Source organism: Ovis canadensis, chromosome 11 (genome assembly GCF_042477335.2).
Source record: "Ovis canadensis isolate MfBH-ARS-UI-01 breed Bighorn chromosome 11, ARS-UI_OviCan_v2, whole genome shotgun sequence".
In the NCBI taxonomy this organism is placed as follows: domain Eukaryota; kingdom Metazoa; phylum Chordata; class Mammalia; order Artiodactyla; family Bovidae; genus Ovis; species Ovis canadensis.
Window position 1 is genome coordinate 59,404,848 of NC_091255.1, and position 21,670 is coordinate 59,426,517.

At 58.1% G+C, this 21,670-nt stretch overlaps 2 protein-coding genes across 3 annotated transcripts in view; both read left to right on the top strand.

Moving 5' to 3' along the window:
* Positions 1-8,494, top strand: part of NPLOC4 (NPL4 homolog, ubiquitin recognition factor) — a 52,981-nt gene extending 44,487 nt beyond the window's left edge. Inside the window, exons 15-17 of the mRNA XM_069541939.1 lie at positions 992-1,108; positions 2,460-2,562; positions 6,185-8,494. Coding sequence (XP_069398040.1) covers positions 992-1,108; positions 2,460-2,562; positions 6,185-6,342 — 378 coding nt within the window. The 3' untranslated portion in view covers positions 6,343-8,494. The remainder of the gene's footprint in view (positions 1-991; positions 1,109-2,459; positions 2,563-6,184) is intronic.
* Positions 8,495-10,756: 2,262 nt separating this feature from the next.
* Positions 10,757-20,763, top strand: FAAP100 (FA core complex associated protein 100). Of its 2 annotated transcripts, none has more exons than XM_069543786.1 (10): positions 10,757-11,331; positions 11,534-11,652; positions 12,136-13,097; positions 14,204-14,360; positions 14,915-15,678; positions 15,772-15,908; positions 17,138-17,254; positions 19,090-19,176; positions 19,596-19,733; positions 20,083-20,763. In XM_069543786.1, the coding sequence occupies exons 1-9, from the start codon at positions 11,167-11,169 to the stop codon at positions 19,725-19,727; spliced, it is 2,640 nt and encodes an 879-aa protein (XP_069399887.1). In that variant the 5' UTR covers positions 10,757-11,166; the 3' UTR covers positions 19,728-19,733; positions 20,083-20,763. The 2 variants fall into 2 exon arrangements, with proteins under 2 accessions (XP_069399887.1, XP_069399888.1); XM_069543787.1 differs by having other exon boundaries at positions 11,086-11,331; positions 20,080-20,763.
* Positions 20,764-21,670: the final 907 nt, after the last annotated feature.

Genomic DNA, 21,670 nt, shown 5'->3' on the forward strand with positions numbered 1-21,670 from the left:
CTTTTTTCTAAGATACTGCTGATCGCATGAGCCCTCTCCCGGGCAGGGGCAGTGGATGAGCATAGAGGCAAATCCCGCTAAGTCCTCAGGCCTGTGGATTTGCCGGAAGGACCATTCTCAGGGGGCCTGTTTTATCGGTCACTTCATGTCCTCTTCCAGCAAGGTTATTGATTGTTGTTAAGCGCCGTCTTTTGTGGCGGTGTGTTGCTTTGCTGTGTGCTCTGCCCCCTACCTCGTGACCTTGCCACGTTTCTCTGGCACCATCCAAGCCATGGGGCCTCTTGTGGCCTGGCCACCTCGGCTCTCACCTGCACATCAGGCTAGTCAGAACTGCCATGACTGCCTTGTCCTCACGTCAGTGGCCTGTGAGCACACATCCCAAGTTGATCACAGGCACTGCAGAAAGGGGCCTGGTTAAAGAATGTCTGCATTGAGAATTTCTTCTGAAACAGTGACTCGTGTCCAGCACCTCTCTGATACTTTGGTTTCCTCACCGCCCACCTGGCCAGGTGCTGGTGGAGGAACAGGGCCACTGACTGGGGTAGCACCCTTGAACGTCCTGCTTCAGTCCCATTGAAAGTGTTAGTGTCATATAGTCCCCCCATCCCTCTGCCCCAATTCCTGTTCCTCACCACTCTGCTGCCCTGGTCAACAGTGCACCCGGACAGACAGGGCTTCTCGCAGCACCACGTGGCCCTCCCCACTCCCACTCCACCCCAGAGGTGAGTTTGAATGTGTCTCACAGCTGGGTCAGTACTCTTCCATAAGTCATGTCCCGAGTGTTTTCCTGGAAGTTTTCCTCTGCAGCTGTGTTCCTCAACCCCTGGCTCCCAGTAAATGGTTCTAGAAGGAGAGGGGGTGGGCCGTCCCTCAGCGCTCAATGTGCTCAGTCTCGTCTTTGTAGGACAGTGGCTCTCCTCCAACTCTGACCTGGGACCAACGGGTGCTTGTGTCTGTCTCCTCCTCCTCCCCCTCTTACCTGGATCTCTAGGATTTCCACAGCCTGGCCACCTACCTGTCCCAGAACACCTCATCTGTGTTCCTGGACACTATCTCGGATTTCCACCTCCTGCTGTTCCTGGTCACCAACGACGTCATGCCTCTGCAGGTACGAGCCAGGTGGGCTTCTGTCCTCAGACTGGAGTACTCTGGGCAGCACCGGAGCAGCTAAGGCCCCCTTAACCTGTCCTATGGGCAGCAACTTTGCACAAGGGCCTGGATAGGTGACTTTCTCAGTTTTAGAGTTTGCACTAGAATAGCTTGTTCAAAAGTGTCAGCCCTCCATGACAGAGGACAAATCATATGGGACGCAGAGGCCACTTAGCTTCTGAGGGAAGCATTAGAAATCCACAGTTAAAAAATTCCTGTTGGAACAGTTTGAGAACCCCAGCCTCTGCTTCTTCCTGATCCCCCCTTCTCCCGAATCAGCTCTGGTTTATCACCTTGGCCCAGAAGGTTGGCCAGCATCCAGGCCCCAGGCGCACAGCTGCACAGTTGGCGTTTTTAAGACATACTTTGTGGGGAGATGAGGGCGAAGTGTTACAGATGGCAGCTGCTTTCTGAGCAGCACAGGAGCAGCGGGTCCAGTCAGGAAGCCTCTTGCATGGGTTGTGTTGTGGCTGTCCTTTTACTTTGGCCCTTTTTCTGCCTGAGACCCAAAGAAACGCATTTCTACAAGGAGACAGAATAGAAGGGCGAGGCCCCTTCCTCCCACTGCTTTTCTGTAGCTGTTCTTGTGTCCTGCTGGGTTGATCTTGTGTTTGTTTTTGTCCAGACTGCTCACTTGTGATACTTGACACTGGGCATCCTGAGGCTTCACACTAGCTTTGCCTTCCCTGTTTAGCCCAGAGAGTTGCAGCTCCAGTCCCAGGCTCAGCTGCTGCCTGTCCGGTTGGGAAGGTGGTGAGAGCTTAGGGCCTTCTCACTGGAAACTGTGCTGTTGTTGCAGTCATCTGTTAGGAAGCATTTTCTGAAGGTACTGCCTGAGAGGCCCTGGAAGGCTTTGTAAGTTTCTAATTATAAACGCTATTCAGTTCTCTGCACTTTTGCCCTGGAGTTCTGGGTTGCGAAGCGCACTGAGATATAGACGCGATGAAGACAGAGGACTGAGGGAGGCGAGAGGGATGAGGGTGGGCCTCATGGCCACGGGGCTCCTGCCTGTCTGCCCAGGCCCTCAGGAGAAGGCCTGTGAGCTGTGACTGCTTAGGGGGTGGAGCAGGCAGCCCAGGAGAGAGCAGCACAGTGTTCACCTTGGGGCTCTCTGGGAAGAATTTACACTTTAGCTCAATTTAGCACTTGCCTTTATAGACTAAGTGTGTGTTGTTTCGCGTTTCATGTGACAGCCTGGGAGATTTTCACAATTCTCCCTTAAGTGTGTCTTGATATTGGGGAGGAAAATCTTGTGAGCAAGTCTGTCCACTGTCAGTGAAGCGAGTTGGAATCTTTCTGGCTTCTTGCAGGACAGCATTAGCTTGTTGCTGGAGGCTGTGAGGACCAGAAACGAGGAGCTTGCCCAGACCTGGAAGAAGTCTGAGCAATGGGCCACCATTGAGCAGCTCTGCAGTAAGTGTCCTCCCCTCCTGCAATCCCCATGACCAGGGCTCAGACTCCTGCCCTTCAGGGCCCAGTACTTCTTCCTGGGCCCTGGAAACCGGACCCCAAATGTATCTTGATGGCATCATGGGCAGTGGAACAAGCACAGACAGACCTTTGCTGGGGCCCACAGGTGTTTTTATCACTGTAACATATGTGTTAAGGCCACACATTTTGGGTACACAGTTCTATGGATTTTTGTACATGATTCTTTAAGCATCTTAGGAGTAGTCTGAAAGTCATTGTTTTAGGTGAACAGGAATTTCACACTCACCTAAGTGCTGAGTGCAGAGAGCTTTTGGGCTCCTCAGGCTTTTCTGTTCCCCTTTCCCCATCAATCCTCAGAGTATTCTTGGTGGAGAAGGAGGAAAAGAGAATAGAATTAGGGGATCTTGTGTCTTCAGAGTGAGAGCCTCCATCCATCAGCCTCCATCCAGCTGCTCCCGTACTCCCAGCGCCCTTGCCAAGAGCTCGAGAGGGTGGTGACCCCGGTGGCCCTTTGCCCTGTGGCTTTTAGAAGAACTGCAATGCCCCCTGAAAACACACCTGAAAGTACATATTAAAAAGTGTTTAAACATTTTCTCAATCTGGAGGGCCAGAGTTAGTCAGGAAACCCTCAGTGGAACCCAAGCCACAGGGAACCCCATGGGGTTCTTACTTTCTCTACACTGAGTACCTGGAAGTTCAGGGGTTGAGGAGCCTTGGAATTCACCGTGTTACTGTTCTGTTTTTCTTTTTATATGATTCTGACAGCCAAATGGTAAAAGAGCTGGACGTGCCATCTAATTCTTGCCCTCACGTTCTGAAACAGAGGACCCAATGTCATCACCAAATTCCTACAGTGAAGCCCATGGCCTCATGTCCTTGGGTGGACAGTGTGAGTTGCTGGCCAGGGTCTCAGCTCCTGGTCCGGCTCTCCCACGTACTGGGCTCTTCCAGCTCCTGGTGTTATTCTTCAGATGCCTCACACAGAAACATTGACTGCAGCAGCTTTAGTGGTTTGGAACCCTCTCTATAAAGAGAGCTCCAGAAAGAGCACACAGGGAAGCTGGGAAAGGAGAGTGGCTTGACCAAGAGGTTTTCCTAGATAAGCACTGGCCCAGTTGGGAGAAAAGAAAACTAGATCAGGAAAGGATTCAGTCTGAGCATGTGGTGTGCCTTGCCATCCTTACTAGAAACTAATGAAAAGCTAGTGACCCCATAGGAGCTGGGTCCCATTGGCTCCACGCCTCATACTTAGGTGGGAAGAAACCCAAACCTATTCAAGCATCAGTCTCACAGCAGCAGGATGATATGGTCTGGACCCACTGGCCTAGAGCCTCTATTGGGAAAGTGCCTGTCACTTTGCTAAAACGTGCTGTGTGGTTGTCAAATGCTGTCAACAGATACACTACTCAAAGAACTCTGCTCACTGCACAGGGGTTGGTAACGTAAATTAGCAATGGAGTACCCTTTGCAGATGCAGGGTCACAGAACACGAGCGATCTCATGACACAGTCTACCGGTGCCATGTAAGAGCTCTCTGCTGAAAGCTGACACTTTGCCAGAAGAGCTAAATAGATCGTAAAGAAATACCACTGTTCTGGACTGGAAGGCAAGATATTTCTAAGATGTCAGTTTTCCCAAAATTAATTGGTACAATCTCAATCATCATTCCCCTTAGACATATTTATTTTGCAAGGGAAGAGAGGAGGGAAAAGTTGTAAAATTTATCTGGGGATGCAGAGGGCCTAGAAAACAATCATGAAAAAAGAAGAGACTTCTAGGTGGTCCAGTGGCTGCTGCTGCTGCTAAGTCACTTCAGTCGTGTCTGATTCTGTGCGACCCCATGGACAGCAGCCCACCAGGCTCCCCTATCCCTGGGATTCTCCAGGCAGGAACACTGGAGTGGGTTGCCATTTCCTTCTCCAATGCATGAAAGTAAAAAGTGAAAGTGAAGTCACTCAGTCGTGTCCGACTCTTAGCGACCCCATGGACTACAGCCCACCAGGCTCCTCCATCCATGGGATTTTCCAGGCAAGAGTACTGGAGTTGGGTGCCATTGGACTCTGCATTCCCAGCGCAGAGGGTCCAAGTTCGATCCCTGGTCAGAGAACTAGAACTCACATGCTGCAGCTAAGAGTTGGCATGCCACAGCTAAAGATCCTGTATGCTGCAGTGAAAATCGAAGGTCCCATGTGCCACAACTAAGACCTGGTGCAGCCAAGTAACTAATATATTTTTAAAAAATGAAGCTGGAGGATGTGGACTGTCTGTTTTCAATAGTAAGGCTGCCATGGTTAAAACAGGGTGCCTTTGGCATGAGAATAAATAGGCTGATGGGCCAGATGGAGAGTTGAGAACTGGGTGATAACAAGGCACCTGAATGATTACGTGAGATACACCCTTTTTAGGAAAACATGTTGAAGCAAATGGGTATCTGTGTGGGTAAAATGAACTTGGACTTCTGCAGTACACCTCATATATAAAAATCAACACAGGATTTCCCTGGTGGTACAGTGGCTAAGAATCTGCCTGCCAGTGCAGGGGACACAGGGTTCAATCCCTGGTTCAGGAAGATTCTAAATGCTGTGGAGCAACAGCCTGTGTGCCACAGATATTGAAGCCCATGAGCTCTAGGTCTGGAGAGCTGCAGCTCCTGAGCCTGTGTGCTGCAACAGCAGAAGCTAAAGATTTATTTTTTTTAATCAAAGAAACAAAAAATCAATACAGGCTGGGACATTAGGTCTATCACAGGCTGATAGACCTAATGGTAAGATCTACAACTATAAAGATATATGTTAAAAAAAAAAAGTTGAACATGTTCAGGACCTTGAAGGTAGGACAGAAAAACACTGACTATAAGATTGGTCAGGTAGACTTTATCAGAATGAAACACTTGGGCTCGTGAAGAAATGTTGTCTAAAATTTGAAAAGGCAAGGTACAGACTAGAAGATAAGCCATAGAAAATGTTCCACAAAAAGAGCTTCAGTAAGGTCACCATCAGTCATCAGAAAAGTGGAAAGTAAATAAGCTGCCATTACATGCTGTGAGATGAGATGCGGACACTGGCTGCATGGCGTGCTCACACACTCCCAGAGCAGCTGGAGCCTCTCCCGCGCCCGGGTAAGGATGACCCAGCCAGCCCACTGCTACCCGAGAGACAGGCGAACACAGATCCGCACGAAGATTTGCGTTAAGAATATTCATGGCAGCTTTGTTCACAATAGCTTAAAACTGGCAGTGACCCAAGTGTGCATCAGGAGGGAGACAGATAACCAGAGATGCTCTTCATACCACGTACTGCTCCTCAGCAATGAAAAGGAAGGAGCCATTGACACAGCTGGTTGGGGGCAGTGGGCAGGTGCGTGAGTGGCCACAGCCGGCAGCTTCCTGCTCAGCAGACAGCAGCTTTCCTTAGCAGGGCTCTGTGTGTGAGAGAGAGCAGGGGACCCAAGGTGGGGGCTCTCAAGCCGCGTTCGTCCACGCCCATGGCAGTTGCTGTTCAGGTCCACTCCTGTCCTGATGAGCAGCTGTGCAGAACTCTCAGACGGGGTGGGGCATCTTCCCTGTGCAAAATGGATGAATACTGCTTCTCTTCTTGCCCCACAGGCACAGTTGGTGTGCAGCTTCCAGGCCTCCAAGAGTACGGAGCCGTCGGGGGCTCCACACATGCCGCCTCGTCTGCCATGTGGGCCTGTCAGCACTGCACCTTCATGAACCAGCCGGGCACCGGCCACTGCGAGATGTGCAGCCTCCCCAGGACCTAGGGCTCCCGGGCCCTGCTGGCAGGACTGGGCCCACCCCAGCCCTCTCGGAAGCCGAGATTGTTGTGACCGTGCCCCACCTCAGCAGCCCTGAAGGCAAGGCGGGGGCGGCTGCCCTGGGGTCTCTGACCCAGGAAGCTTCTCAGCACCAGGCTTCCCTGGAGAGAGGGAATCAGGCTGGTGCTCTGCGGGCTAAAACCAGTCTCCTGGTGGAGGCATGGTGTGGCCTCACCCGGCCGCCCCACAGCAGCCCCCACTGTGGTAGAAGGACTAGGTGCCTCTGAATCATCACCTGGAATCGAGGGGGTGGGAGGGCTCGCTGCCACCATCCAGCTTTCTTTTCCCCTTCCTTGGATGCTTTTTGTTCCTGCTCCTCCCATGTTTTTGGTTGGGAGCTCTTGGTGACCTCTGTACCCTGATGCTCTGGGGCAGACCCTGCCTGTGAGGGCCACCTCTTCCCCTTCTGGTAGCCATCATGCAGTGGAAATGTGTGGCCACGGGCTTATGGCCTCCTGTCAGCCTGGTCTGCAGGTGAATCTGCTGCCCGCCCTTTCCTGCTCCCACCCAGCGTCCATGGGGGGTTTTAAAGTCTGCTTTGGTTGTAATAACAGTTAATCAGTAATTCCTGCCCAGAAGACTTTTATTTATTTTTTTTTAAAGAAAAACTGCGTAAAAGGGGAGTGAGAGAGACTAGTTTCCACCTTCGTCCCTCCTTTAATGAGTTCCTGGAGGTGTGTGCAGCCTGGGTGAGTGGACGGGGGACCCACAGTCAGGTCTCCTCACAAGTGAACCTCAGTGCCTGAGACTTTCCTGCCAGGCCACACGGCTGGCACAGCTGCAGACCCAGGACCAAGCCGGAGCCTGGCAGTGTCCCCCACTGAGCAGGCAGCCCCTCAGGCAGCCAACACTTGACCAGGCCTGCATCGGGTGAGCTGGGTGGCCCCAGGCAGGGCCGGAAGCTCTGGTCCCTTTTGTCCCCACACCATTCCTTCTTGTCCTGCCTAGACCCTGGCCTCTGACAAGGCCACATTACAAGCCAGGTCAGGGAGTAGGAACCTGGTTGTAGAGGGCTGTGGAGCTGCTGCTGGGTTGTTGGAAAGTGGGTCCTATGCTGAGGTGTGGGTCCAGGCCATCCCAGGACAAAGGTGGTCAGACCTTGCACATGCTCTAGGGTCCCGCATTTCTTCTACAGCTGGGTTCCAGTCTGGCCCTTCCCCAGGAGCTGTGGATGTCCTGATGCCTCTTTGCCTTAAGAAAAAACCCTGTATCTCTGAGCTGCACTGCACCCATCCCCAGGAGAGGTGGACCCAGACACAGGCTGCTTGAGGACTTCATATCTCTGTCCCAGGGCAGGATGCAAATCTCTGTGGCCCTCCCTCACCCTTGGCCTGTGAACAGAGCACACCTGGGTGTTGTGTTCACTTGTGGCAGGGGTGTGCCTGGCACCTCCGGGTTGACCTGGCATAGGACACTCAAGCGGCCAGTGGGTTGGACCTATTCTAGGGGCACGAGGCGCAGAGCCCCGTTTCCCCAGCTCATCTGTGGCCGCCGGCCAGAAAGCTGGGCACGTGTTCTGGCCCAGGTCACCTGCTCCTTTGATCAGACGTGAGTCTGCAGGAGGAGTGGGAGCGCACTAACCTCAGGCCACGCGGTCCCCGCCGCTCCTCCTCCACCTGTTCTGGTCTTTACCTTCTCTCCGACCAATATCCCGCTCACCCTGAAGTTCTGGCATCTGCATAGTTCATTTCCATCTGTCTTTTAGCTAAAGAAAAAGTGTTGTGATTTCTCTGCTTCTGGTTTTGAGTCACTCTTTGTTCAGTAATGCACTTTATTGTCCAAAGACAGTCAGGGGTCAGCATAAGGAGTGGGGGCACCCTGCCAGCAGACTCAGGCCCAGGCAGCTTAGCCATCTCCTTTTACACAAGGGAGGGGGCCCCCAGCCCCACCTGCATCCTACCTGCCCTCATGTGGACACACCCTTTCATGCCACCAGGCGCCATAACTCAGTGAAGGGTGACGAGGTGCCCAGCCTCCACTGACCAGTCTGCTCCCCGTGCTCCCACTTGGGTCTTGCAGGTGTGTGTCGGTTGGGTTTGCAGTAGCGTTGCCTGGACTCCAGCCCTGCAAGTGAACCAATAAAAGCACCTGAAGCGACTGTCAGCGCCCCGTTTGTCCTTCCTGGGCCCTGAGGCCTCTCCCTGCCCTGATCTTGACCTGCCTACCTTGTCGGGTGACTTGACGACTTCCTCTCCACACATCACTGTCCTCTGCTGATGTGTTTAGAGTATGAAGGATAGAGACCCCCCTCCTGCCCAGGCTCGTTAGCCCTGTGCTCCCAGCATGATGTCCATGGGAAGAGCAGAGCCTGGCCGCCTCTGTGCCTTTCCTGCACCCTTCCCACCATCAGCCATGTGGCTGCTCCTGGCCTTTGGTGGGTCAGGTGCAGGCAGCCAGGCAGCAGGTGGAGGACAAAGCCCAGAACTTGCACAGATGCAGGGGGAGCAAGGCCTGGAGAGGACATGCTGCCTGGCCTGAATTACTTGTCGAGCCTTCACACACACCTTACAGCCGACTGTCCTTTGGCCACCGACTCACTGCTCCTTGAACACATATATGAGAAACGCCACCACTGATGTCCAAGGGGCCCTAGGTGAGGCAGGCCCAGCTTAGCTTCTGGACTGGGGTGAGTGGCCTCATCTCCCGGCTCCAGCCCTGTCCCTGAGTTTACCTGCTTTTACTGGCAGTGTTCTGCCTTCTGCATGGCTCAGGCTGCTGACCTTATTGGTTCTATGAAGTAACAAGGTTCTGGAACAGCCCCCTCCTCTCGAAATCAAGCAAATGGAAGGTACTGCTTTGCTTGGAAATAGAACGCAGGGTCCTGCCACCCCTTTTCTTGGCACGTTCAACATGTTGGTGTTCCATGTTGCTATGGGAAGCAATTGGCACTGCCTGTACATGCTGTGTCCTGTCCCCCCCGACCACGCCCCCAGTGCTGTCTGTCAGTAGTTTGTCCTTGGAAGATGATACAGCTTCCATGTGGCATAGAGACCAACTGACTGTCCACAGCATGCTCTGCTGTCTCACATCCTGCCACAGGCCTTCCGGGGACACCCACGAGGGGTCTCTGCCTTTGCATCACCTCTTGAGCTGGCTAAGCCCATTGCTCATGTCTACCCTCCAGGGTGATCAGCATTCAGGGACCCCTCACTGTTCAGGATAGACTGTTGATGGTCATAAATCCTAGTATCACAGAGTGTGGGGTTTGCCTGGGTTTGGGGCCAGGAGCCTGTTAGTCCTCCAAAGCCGAAGGGAGTGGGGCAGAGCAGTGACCAACTTCACAGTGCCTGGCCAGTCAGGGCTGAAGCAGAAGCAGGGTGGTGAGGCCTGACTGGCTTAGCCCATCTCCTTGCAGTCCACTTGCCCATATGGTCATTTTCTCTGGGACAATCTCAGTATAGTTCCCTTGGTGTTGGAAGTCTGGGAGGATCAGAGTAGAAATTGGTATGGGCATGTCACCCACAAAGATTGGTGGTCATAACACAAGCCAAGAACAGGTTGCACTTGGGGGCGGGGTGAGGGGGGTAGAGGAGGAATTCAGAGTCGTGTGTCTTGAGAGGAGTCCTCACTTCTAATTCCAAAAGCCAAGTGGGAGCTGGTCTTAGGGCAAAGGACAGACTGCATATGGTGCGCTCATGCTGGGTCCAACCCAGAAGCACAGTGGCTTTCCACTGCCCTAGGGGTTGAGCACCAACCTCAACAAGGGGGATTAGAACTTGTGCCACTGGTTTCTTGTTTCAGTAGGTAAATCAGCATTGGTGAGGTCAGCTTAACTCAAGCCCAGAAAACACTTGGCTGCTGGGCCCCTTCAACTTGGCCTGTCTGGCCACACCACCGCAGATGCCTCTTTCATTCATAGATGTTTGGCCTTGAGAGGAGTGTAACTGACCTATCTGCAGGCATCTTTCAGTGTCACTCTGATCTCGGTCTCTATTCAGAGAACTCTTGGGCCATCTGATCAGACCCTTCCCCAAAGCCATGGAGGATAGAGTTAGGGAGAAGAGGTGTCTTGCCCTGTCTTCACCCTGACCACCAGGATGACTGCTGGTGAGCTGTACCCGCCCCCCTTACCAAGGCCTAACCAGTGATTTTCTTTATGGTCTTCTGCCCTCAACCCAGAATTCCTCTGGCTTACCCCTTTTCCCCACTGTCCAGTCAAACCAACACATCCAAGAGACCCGTCTGTCCATGTTAGGTTCAGAGGCGGCAGTGTCCCGGGGACGGGGTAGGCGTGGCTGTGGCTCAGTAGCTCAGAGGGAAGAGACCCCGGCTGCGAAAGTGTCAAGACCTGGCGCTGCCCGCCCCCTTCACAGGCCCAGCCCCCAAACGCTAGACAGTCGCTTTAGGAGCGGAAGAGACTGTCCGCTCGGAAGAGACGTGCTCTGAGGGGTCGCCGCCCTGGGGGAGCCCGTGTACTAGCCCGGGTTCGAGAGCCTGCCCGGCCCTTCGACTTCGGGCGGGCCCAGTGGAGCCCCCGAGTGGCGAGGAGTGGAGAGGCCAGGCCCTTGTGCTTCCCGCGTTTGGCTTTAAACACGTTGGCCCTTTGCCATACAGCTCTGTGTGCGCTAGCTTCATCCGGGCGGCGTGAGGACTCGGCTCCCGCTGACACGCCCCCGAAACTCGGCGCTCAGCGGCCCCGCCCCCGGCCCCGCCGTACGGCGGAGGCCGCGCTACGACCTAGGCGGCCGTAAAGCGCAGGGCCCCGCCCCCCGGCTCCCGCGCCGCGAGGCCGAGCCCCCGCCAGTGGCCGGGCTCCAGGGCGATCCCACGATGGCTGACCCCAGGCCGCGGGTCGAATACCTGGCGGGCTTCTGCTGCCCGCTCGGGGGCCTGGCGGCGGGCAAGCCTCGCGTGCTGTGCCACGGGGCGGAGATCTTCCTGTCCACTGGGAGAGAGCTGGTCTATGTCTACGACCGGGAAGGGCGGCTGCTGATCGTGAGCACCGGGCACACCGGGGAGGGGCTGGGACTGGGGGCCTAGGGGATGGGGGGCTGGGGCGGGAGGGATCCGGGGTCCTGGAGGGGCCAGGGTCGGGCGTGGATGTTCGAGCGGCCGGCGCATTTGAGGAGTTTGTCCTCTGCTTCACCTGAGCCCCCACGCCCCTGACCCAGCACTGTCCTTCTCCCCGGTCGTCCAGGCTGTGTACAAGTTTCCCGGTCAGGTGTGGCACCTGGAGCTCCTGGCCCTTCACAAGGTGCTCTATGTCCTGTGCGCCCAGAGCGGCATCTATTGCTTGTCTTTGGACCAGACGACCAGGTGAGGCTTGGTCGCTGGCGGGAACTGCTTTGGGTTGGGCCCACACTGCCCTCTCCCAGGTTGAGGCTGACATACCCTTAGATGGGCTTGTCACTGTTTCTGAGTGGTAGTACTTCCCTGTCATCCTCAAACACTGCCCCTGTGACCTATATGGTCTGGTCACCTCTGGACTGGGTTCAGAATGAGCACTCACCACAGGTGAGGACTCAGGGGCCTGACAGTTCTGCATTGTTGAGAATTTTCTGTCCAAACCCCATTTCTGGAAGCCTTGATGCATGCTGTTATGCATGTGTCCCTGGGTGACCGGGGTGGGGGAGAGCAGTCCCTGGAGCAAGTGGGAGGCACTGTGGCATGCCAGCTGCTCCCTGGTGGCAGCCTCTGAGGTCGCCCCCTGTGCAGACCCCACACCCGTCATGCCAGTGGCAGGCTGTCCTGCAGGGCGCCTGTGAGCACTGTGACCGCCAGTTCCCTGGGTTCTACAAGGTCTGTGAGCCGAGACAAGGAGGATGGCGGGGACAACCAGGACAGTGACGACGGGCAGGTCGGTGAGCCCCCTGTCCCTGTGATCCACGTGGACCCAGAGTCCTGTGTGCTCCCGGATGCCTCGCTGCATGCCTTCACCGTCCTTGATGATGCACTCATCACCTTGGCGCTGGGCCCCACCCAGTGGAAGATGCAGCTGTTTGAGCGTCCCTCTCCAGGGGAGGACCCCAGGCCCAGAGGCCAGATTGGTGAGGTGGACTTGTCCACCTGCACCCCCCCAGCTGAGAGCCAGGGGGCGTCCGCAGCCCCCTGCTTCCTCCCAGTGCTGTGCTGTGCATCACCGCCTGGCTCCAGGACCCCACTTGGCCACTCATGGAGCTCTGAGGGGGTCATGCTGGAGGGGGCCCTCTTTGGGCTACTCTTTGGAGCTGATGCCGCCCTCCTGGAGTCACCTGTGGTCCTCTGTGGGCTCCCCGATGGCCAGCTCTGCTGTGTGATCATCAAGACCCTGGTCACCTCCACGTCAGCCCTGGGTGATCCGAAGGCCCTTGTCAAGATCCTCCATCACCTGGAGGAGCCTGTCGTCTTCATTGGCGCCTTGAGGACAGAGCCGCTGGCCGAGGACGTGGAAGACATACACTGCGACTGCTTGGTGGCCCTCGGTCACCACGGCCGGACGCTGGCCATCAAGGCCAGCTGGGATGAGGCAGGGCACCTGGTGCCTGAGCTGCGGGAGTACAGCGTCCCGGGGCCCGTGCTCTGCGCAGCCTGCGACAGGAGCAGCCACGTGTACCACAGCACCTCCGCGGGCCTCTGTGTAGTCAACCTGGCTCAGGAGGGTTCCCCCTTGGACCCCACGGAGAGTGACGGGGCCCCAGGAAGCCTGCCCCCTCTACTGTATCCAGACAACTTGGGTATCTGCAGCCTCGTCACTCTGTGTGTGTCATCGAGCGTGCCTGAAGGTATGAGCCACGGCCGAAAGCTAAAAACCAAAGCCGCGGTGGCTGGTGGAGCCTCCGCCCTGGCATCTCCTCCCTGTGAACTGGCCATCTTCCTCTCCCTACCTCATTCCTGCTCTCCTTAAAACCGCCCCGGGCAGCCCGACCCTCCGCCGGCACAGCCTCGTGGTTGATGCTGGTCTTGGGGTCCTGTGTGGGTTTCGGGATGGGGTTTGTGCCCCTCTGCCTGGGTAGGGTCTGCACCTGGGCAACCCTTGGTAAGAGCATTTTCCCGTGACAAGTCTCACATGGCAGGTGGTCCAAGGGAAACTCAAACTGGTTCAGGTCAAGCCTTTACATTTCTCCTGAAGGCTGGAAAACATTTGTTCCACTTACCGAGTGGCCTCCAAGGAGCCCACCCTGCCCTGAAGGTGGGGGGCAGGGAGGGCGCATCCCTGAGCTCTGATATGTGTGTTCTCTCTGGACAGAGCCAGAGAGGATTTCAGCCATGTCTGCCCAGTAGTGGGGGGAGGTGTACAGCCACCCTCCCCACACCGTATATTCCCCTTAAGATGGCCCATGAGTGCACTGTAAGGCCTGCCGTGGACCATACCCGACAGGAAAGAAATGCTTTCGATGGGAAGAAACTGCTGTCTCCCCCAGGGAAAGAAGGGCTGCCTGTAGCAGGCAATGGGGGTGCCATACCTCTGGGCAGGGCTCAGGGCCTCAGTGGTACTGGTCCTGCACAACCAGTGGGTCGCAGGAGATGGAACCTGTTTCCCAGGGAGCTTCTGGTGTCCAGGAGTGGGAACAGAGGCAGAACGCTGCTGGGGAGGCGGCAGGCTTCCAGAAAGGCCCCGGCAAGTGCAGACTGGTCAGTGAAGGAGGCCTGGGCTTGAGTAGCACTTACTTCTCTTAGGAAATCTCAGAGCAGCTCTACTCAAGGCGGAGGCTGTTGAAGGGGGTATGCACCCTGCTAATTCGATGGCCCTCATCTGTTTCCTTTTAGTCCACGTACAATGTGACGCCTCTGCTGGCTGACCCCCTGCCAGGGAGGCCCCTCACAGCCTGTTCCCAGCCGTGTGCCCCTCCCTGCCTGCCACCCAAGCCCTGCATGTCTTCTCCTGCAGGGGGTGCCGAGCTCCTGGCCCTGTCTGCTAAAGGCCGGCTGATGATCTGCCGCCCGGACCCACATGATGAGGCACCTCAGCCCTCCAGAGTGACCTCAGCAAAGGCTGGCCAGAAAATTAAGCAGTTGTTGTCTGGAATTGGCACCGTGTCTGAGAGGTGAGCAGTGGGCTGCGGCCTGGGCAGAGGCCGGCATGGCATCCAGGAGGTGTCCAAGGCATTGGCACTGGCGCTGGCACTGGTCCGGACAGGGCCTGTGACTTTGCCTCTGACCCCCGAGATTGCCCCAGACGTCGTGGTGCCTGACCAAAGGTGATAGTAAAGGCCAGCGCAGACACCAGGCCCCTGTGGTTTAGGACCATTTCTAGGGTGCATGCCACCCTCTGGGCTGTCAACGGTGGCTCTGCAGAGGAGCATCTGGGCCAACTTGGAACACATCAGGGAGCACAGCAGGGATGGCCAGCCCCACCATGGGCACCTCCTGGCCCAATGGCCCAGTTGGGGGTATAGGCTCCATGAGCCCAAGGGGCGAGCCACCAAGTCCAGCCTGCCTCAGCTCCATCCTGCGCCCTCTCTTCTCTTGTTGCTGGAGAGGAGGGTTGGGTTAGACAGTCGTGTGAGAAGGCCGGGAGCTCCTGAGGTGAAGGCTTCTCACGTTATGCTAAGGAGGAATGAGGTCTGGGTCTTCCCTCAGCAGCCACGTCTGTTTCCAGAGTGTCTTCTCTGAAGAAGGCAGTTGACCAGCGGGACAAGGCCCTGACCTGCCTCAACGAAGTCATGAACGTGAGCTGCGCCCTGCTGTCAAGCCGGGAGGGTCCGCGGCCCATCTCCTGCACCATCAGCACCACCTGGAGCCGCCTGCAGCTGCAGGACGTGCTGGTGGCCACCTGCCTGCTGGAGAACAGCAGCGGCTTCAGCTTGGATCGGGGCTGGGCCCTGTGCATCCAGGTGCTCCGCAGCTCCCAGGCCTTAGACCTGGACTCGGCTGGCTCAGCCGTCACCTACACCATCCCTGTGGACCAGCTCGGCCCCGGCGGTCGGCGCGAGGTGACGCTGCCCCTGGGCCCTGGTGAGGACGGTGCCCTCGACCTGCCCGTGACCGTGTCCTGCGCGCTCTTCTACAGCCTCCGGGAGGTCGTGGGCAGGGCCCTCACCCCCCGGGACCCTTTCAAGGACCCCCCTTCGGCCGAGTGCACCCCCATCGTCCTGCCCGAACAGGATGGTGTGTGCCTGCCCCTGAGCGAGCACACGGTGGACATGCTGCAGGGCCTGCGCTTCCCCAGCCTGGGCGTGCCCTACACGCAGGCTCTGGGCCCTGCCAGGGACCCCATCCACACCTTCCTGGGAACTTGCCGTGTGCCGGGCAGCCAGCCGGCAGGACCCGAGTCCCTGCGGGCCAAGTACCTGCCCCCGTCAGTGGCCACCATCAAGGTGTCGGCAGAGCTGCTCAGGGCCGCCTTAGGGGACAGTCACGCAGGTTGGTGGCACTGACTGGCTTCAGGCAGCCTCAGGGCCCTTCCTCCCTCCCTTGGAATCCGGCCAGCCTCACTGGCGCACCTCTCTCCTCCAGGCGTGTCCCTGGGCTGTGCCACCCTGCAGTGGCTCCTCGCCGAGAATGCTGCCGCCGACATCGTAAAGGCCCAGGCGCTGTCCTCTGTCCAGGGAGTGGCCCCCGATGGCACCGATGTCCACCTCATCATCCGAGAGGCAAGCAGGGGTCAGCTCTCCTGCCCCACGGGGAGACGTTGGCCTTGACAGCAGCAGTTCTGAGTGGGGTCCCTGGCCACTCAAGAGGAATCAGATTCTGGGGCCCACCTTCCAGAGAAGTCCGACGCACCCACGTCCGAGAGGCAGGCTGTGATGGGGTGGCCTTCGTAGGGCTGAAAGCTGCATCAGCCTCCCAGCCAGGTCTCCATGAGGACCACCCTGACCAGCACTCCCCATGCGTGGCCCTGGCCCTGCGTCCAGCTGGAGTTCATAGTGGCCCAAGCAACTCAATCAGTTGTGCCGCCAGCAGCAGCACAAGCCCTCCAGCCCCTGAGCCACGCAGCCCCCAGAGCCGCAGAGTGCTGGGCCCTGTCACAGACACCCCACCCAGGGGCCACTGAGACACTGAGGCGGGGCTCAGTTCTCTGGGTGCAGTCCTTGCACACACCTTCCTTCCGGAGACCCTCCTGGCAGCCTCGGGGTCACATCCAGCTGACCCTCGGGCCGCAGCATTGGTGGCTGTGGCGGAGCATCCCATGTGACCCAGCACACCCCTCTGAGGGTGGTGGGTGGAGGCTGCCCACTGACGGCCCTTTCAGGTCCACCGACACTAGGCAGCATCCACGCTGGGTGTCCCGGGGGCCTGGTGGTGGAGAGGGTGGGGTGCCCAGCCATCCCACAGTCCCAGGAGGAAGAACTTCCAGGGACAACATCTTTCCTAAGGTCCCTGGGGTCTTGCCTTGTGTCCTGGCTATCACCCATCTTTGCCAGGTTTTATCTTTGGTTGGAGGGCACTGGGCAGAGATCTCCGTTACCCAGCCCCCTCCCTGTTTTTTTACAACCTGACCTTGCTGTGGGGTGACTTGGAATGCACAGGGTGGGCCCTGGAGTGGTTGGGGCGTAGGCCGTCCTTGGTGATGCAGCCACAGCCATCACTGCCTTTGTTGTACGTGCCACACACCTGGACTCAGAGGGAGCAGGGCTCTTCCTGGACGGATGTTTCCAGATGAGCAGCTTTGCTGTTGCTTGGCTAGCTGGTTCTTCAGGTGGGAACTCGTGCTGGGTTTGGAGATCGAGGCCTGGGGCCCCCCAAGCTTTGCCCAGAATGGGATGTGGAGGGGCCACCCAGGCCTCACATGCCTCAGCCAGCTCACATGCTCCCACAGGCCATGCTGCCCTCGGGCCAGACGAGGCTGTGGACAGCCAACGAGGCTCCTCATGCGTTGCAGGTGGCCGTCACCGACCTGTGCCCAGCGGGCCCCGTCCAGGCCGTGGAGATCCAGGTGGAGAGCTCCTCTCTAGCCAACCTGTGCAGGGCACATCACGCCATTGTCGGGCGTTTGCAGGTCTGTTGGCCCTCATGGGCTTGCCTGGGAAGTCTCTGTGGGGTGGTGGGGACACAGGACCTTGGTGGCTTGGCTTCCTGCCTGGGGTTGCAAATGAGCTTGGCCAGCTGGGAGGTGGTGAGGGACTTGTCTCTCACCCTCCTGGCAGTAGCCCCCAGTGGTCCATGAGCACACGTGGTTACAGGGAGACAGTCCACCTGTGACTTGTCAGCATGAAATTTCCATACAGTAGTGTGGAGAGGTCCAGCTCGGGTCCTGGGATAAAGTGCTTGTCGGAACTTCCATATCTTTGCCAAGAAAGAGAGAGTTGGCAGCCAGCCCCTCACAAACACACAGCCCTGGGGGCCGCTTACTGCCGCTTCGATGCCTTGTGGGGCTATTGGGGCCACGACTCTAGGATCTGAGGGGAGGTCTTTGTGTCCCCCAGGGAAATCTGTGAGCTGGTGGCTTGGCAGGCTGGGCCCAGGGCCTGCTGGCCCCTCTCCCACCTGTTCTGTGTGCGTGGCCTCGGCTGCACAGAGCAGGCTGGGTTGGCAGCTATCAGCCAATTCCCATGCTTTTCCTTATATGTGGGCTCTGTGGCAGCCTCACCTGGGAACTCACCAGTGCGCATGCCCAGACCCCACCCTAGACCCCAAGAGTCGGAGAGCTGCAGTCCAAGTTCCAGCAGGGATCCGAGGCTGCTGTTCAATTAACAGACCCACCTGTGTGCCCAGGCAAGCCTGGGGGCCAAGCCCTGACCAGAGGTCCCCCTCAGCCGTGCTGTGACAGCCCTGCATGGCACAGCCGTGGCTTCACACCCGGGTTCAGGGATCTGTTCTGTCCCCAGAGCGGAGCTCCCACCCTTGCATCCCTCCACCCCAGAAGGTGCCACGTGGTTGCTCTTATTGGGCCTGAAACGTGCAGGGCCGTCTGCAGACCTGCCGAGCGTGGCAGCTGATAGGTGGACAGTTGTGAGAAACTGGGGCGGTGGGGAGCATGCTGACCAGACTTCCCACAAGAAGGGGAGTTAGCATCCCAGGGCTGCTAGGACCAGGTGACCAAGTGCCACGGACGGGACACAGTGGGTTCAGTTTGGAGGCCGGGTGTCTGCAGGGTGATTCCTTCCGAGGCCTCTCTCCTGGGTGTGTGGACAGCCAACTCCTCCCCAGGTCCTCACGGGATCTTCCCTTGGCATGTCCGTGTCCTAATCTCTTTTTAGCAGGACACCAGTCCTGTGGGATTAAGGCCCACACACCTGACCTCATTTTAATTTGATTATCTATAGAGACCCTCTTTCTCCAAACACCATCACCTGAGGTGCTGGGGGCTGGACCTTCCACGTGTGAATCTGGGAGGCCTGAGTCAGCCCCTAATGGAGTGCTGCGGGCACTCCCCTGATGGGAATCTTCTCGTGGGCTGCAGACCTCTGCACTCCGTCTGCCACATCGTGCACCTATGACAGAATGTTCTTCATTCACTTGGCCACTCAGAATTTGGGGACCTTGTCAGATGTGTAGTTTCTGCCTCTGGTGGCACCTCCTGCCGTCTCTCGAGGTATTGGGGTCTCTTCTCAGTTCTTTGCCCCAGAGACCAGTGGGAGCCTTGCTGCCTGGATCCATCTGGGAGCATCCTCCCTGGGAATCAGGAACGTTACTTCCAAGTAAACGACCATCAGGCTGGGGCTCTTGTGGAGCGGAGGTTAACTAGAGGCGAGGCAGGGAGGCCTGATGGATGTCTCAGCTAGCGGGAAGGGCTGCCTGGCTCTGCAGGCCGGTGCCAGGAGCCCTAGGCTCTGTCTGGGGACACACAGGAGGGGCGCCCTCTCCAGCCACTTACCCCTTGTATCCCTCCAGAGGCTGGTGGTGGAGCAGGCTGCCAGGGGCTCCAGCCCACCTGATCTCCGCCTGCAGTATCTTCACCAGATGCAGGCCAACCACGAGGTGAGGCCCTTCGGGGGTCTGTGCCCTGAACCTTCTACCCGCTGGGGCTCCACTGGGGTCACACACACAAGCACCTGAGTATCGCCCAGCTTGGCAGGGCTTCCCAGTCCGCTCAGCCCAGAGTCAGCTCTGGGCTCCTGTTGCAGGGGCGAGAGGAGGGCAGAGTGGGCACAGTTACACTGCTCTACCTTGGCCAGGACATTCCCGTCCCCTGGGGACGGGGTCTCCCCTCAGCCCAGCCACACCGCCTGTCCCGAGGGGTCATCATGTTAAGGCCACAGAGGAGTGTGTTTCCTGGGCCACCTGCCACAGCCTGGGTGGGATCTGAGTGGTGGGTGTCCCCCTTTCTTGGAGGGGCCTGCCGACGTGCCCAGTAGGAAGGTGGCCCCTAGCTTGTCGCCACCGGTCCCTTCCTGTAGATGCTGCTGCGGGAGGTGCAGACGCTGCGGGACCGGCTGTGCACGGAGGATGAAGCCAGCTCCTGCGTCACCGCCCAGAGGCTGCTGCAGGTGTACAGGCGCCTCCGCAGCCCCAGCCTCCTCCTGCTGTGACGCCAGGTAGGCCCCGCCCTGCCCGGGACACTGGCAGCCCCCTCCCCAAACCCCTACCCCGCCCTGCCCGGGGCCTTCCCAGCCTCTGAACCCTTGACAGCTCACAGTATCTCCATGGTTTTATGGAGATAAGCTGGCTCCTGACCCAGGAGGCACTTGGCCTGGTTACAGCTGGGGAAGGTCTGGGGTGAATGCAGCCAGCCCCCCAGATGGCCACCCGGTGCCCCCCGGGGTGGGTGTGCTCAGAGGAGGCGGGTCATGTAGGCGTTGTATCAGGATAGCCAGGCAATCCATGACCCCACTAGGCCGGGGGCCCTCTCGGCCTCCCATATCACTCCTTCCTTTCCTCCAGCAGCTGCCACAGCCTCTGCACTCAACCTCCACGCCGCTGGGCCGCCGCCCACCCAGAACGTCGGGGCTGGATCACCGACGTCACTCCGCTCAGAAGTCGGGCCTGGCCATGGGGTCTAGACTCCAGAGCAGGATTGCTGCTGCCCTCACAGCCTGCAGGGGCCCCGGAGACAGGGCTTCGGGGTTGAGACTCAGGCAGGTGCGTTTCAGCGGTTGTCTGGTTCCCACCATGGTGCCCAGAGCCTGGGGCTGCCCCTGTTAGCAGCACCACTCGCCTTCCCATAGACCTCTTGTCCAGCACTGTCCACACCTGCACAGCGGGCCTGCTCTGGGTGCCTTGGTTCTGCTTCTCTGCAGTTACTGGGGTCGCCAGGTGGGAGGGTGCTCCCTGTGACCAAAGCACAAAGACTCGGGGTGGGGGTGGGGATAGGGGTGGGTGGGGTTTTTTCCTGCAGGTGCCCTGTGGCCACAACACTCAACAACTAGATGCCTCTGGCCGGGGCCGCACCCAGCGCCCAGCACTGTGCGTTGTTTCCAAGGGTCCCTCGGGGCCGACAGCAGCCCTGGGGTGGCTCCGGTGCTTTGGGGGAGGGTGGCTCTCCCCCGGGACTTCACACGGTGCTCTCCTGCTGTGCATGCAGGGCCTGCGGGGCACCCCGCCTCAAAAAATGACCCTTTCTCTTGCTCTGCCTTGTCCTGGGCTGTTTTTTAAGCCTCCTCCCTGTGGTCTGGTGGCGGCTTTGACCTGGATTCCTGGGCTCACCTCAGCTCCAAGCCCCCGCCAAGGCTGGTGGCCACTGCACTCCCCAGAGGAGCCTTGAACTGGCCTCTCTGGGGCCCTCAGGCCAGAGGGAACCCTCAGACACTGGGGTGAAGTGGTCCCTGCAGGGCCATTTAGGTCATGAGGGCCCCTCCCCAGGAGGACCACGGGCACCTCCTCGTCATGCTCCATTGAGGGAGAGGGGCGGTAGTGTGCTCCAAGTTGGGATCTGGGGTCATCACACAGACCCAGCACTGGAGTGTTCTTCTGAGCAGGAGGGAGGACGGGGAGGAGTTTCCGCCCACCCAGTACTGTCCTGTGCCTCCTGTCCCCGTGTGTGCTGGGAGCAGTGTAACAGTTGCCTTCAAGGATGAGCAAGCAGTTGGCCTCCGGTCCCTGCTGGCTTGGGTGGTCCTTACACAGCCTGGAGGGGAGCTGTGGCCCAACCAGGGAAGGGCCTGCACCCCCTTAGTGGCTGTTTCTGAGGGTTGTCTTCCTGTCACTTCCTGGGGGGGGGAGGAAGTGGGCAGGCCAGCCCACAGGGACCCGCAAGCCCTCTTCCCTGCCTCCCGTCTCCAGCCACTGCCCTGGGCTGCACAGACTCCACTCAGCATGTCTGAGGCCAAGTACCCTGTCCAGCCAAGGTCAGCAAACAGGAGACCCTCCTTGGCGCCCACTTGGAGCACTTGAACAAGGGTGCCAAGAGTGCCCAGCAGGCAACCCTCCTGTCTCCCAGGCCACCAGGGGGCAGTGCAGACCGCACACAGGGCAGTCCCCTTGTCCCCTCTGGGCCAGTGTCCATCAGAGCCCACCTTGACCTGTTGGCCCACGT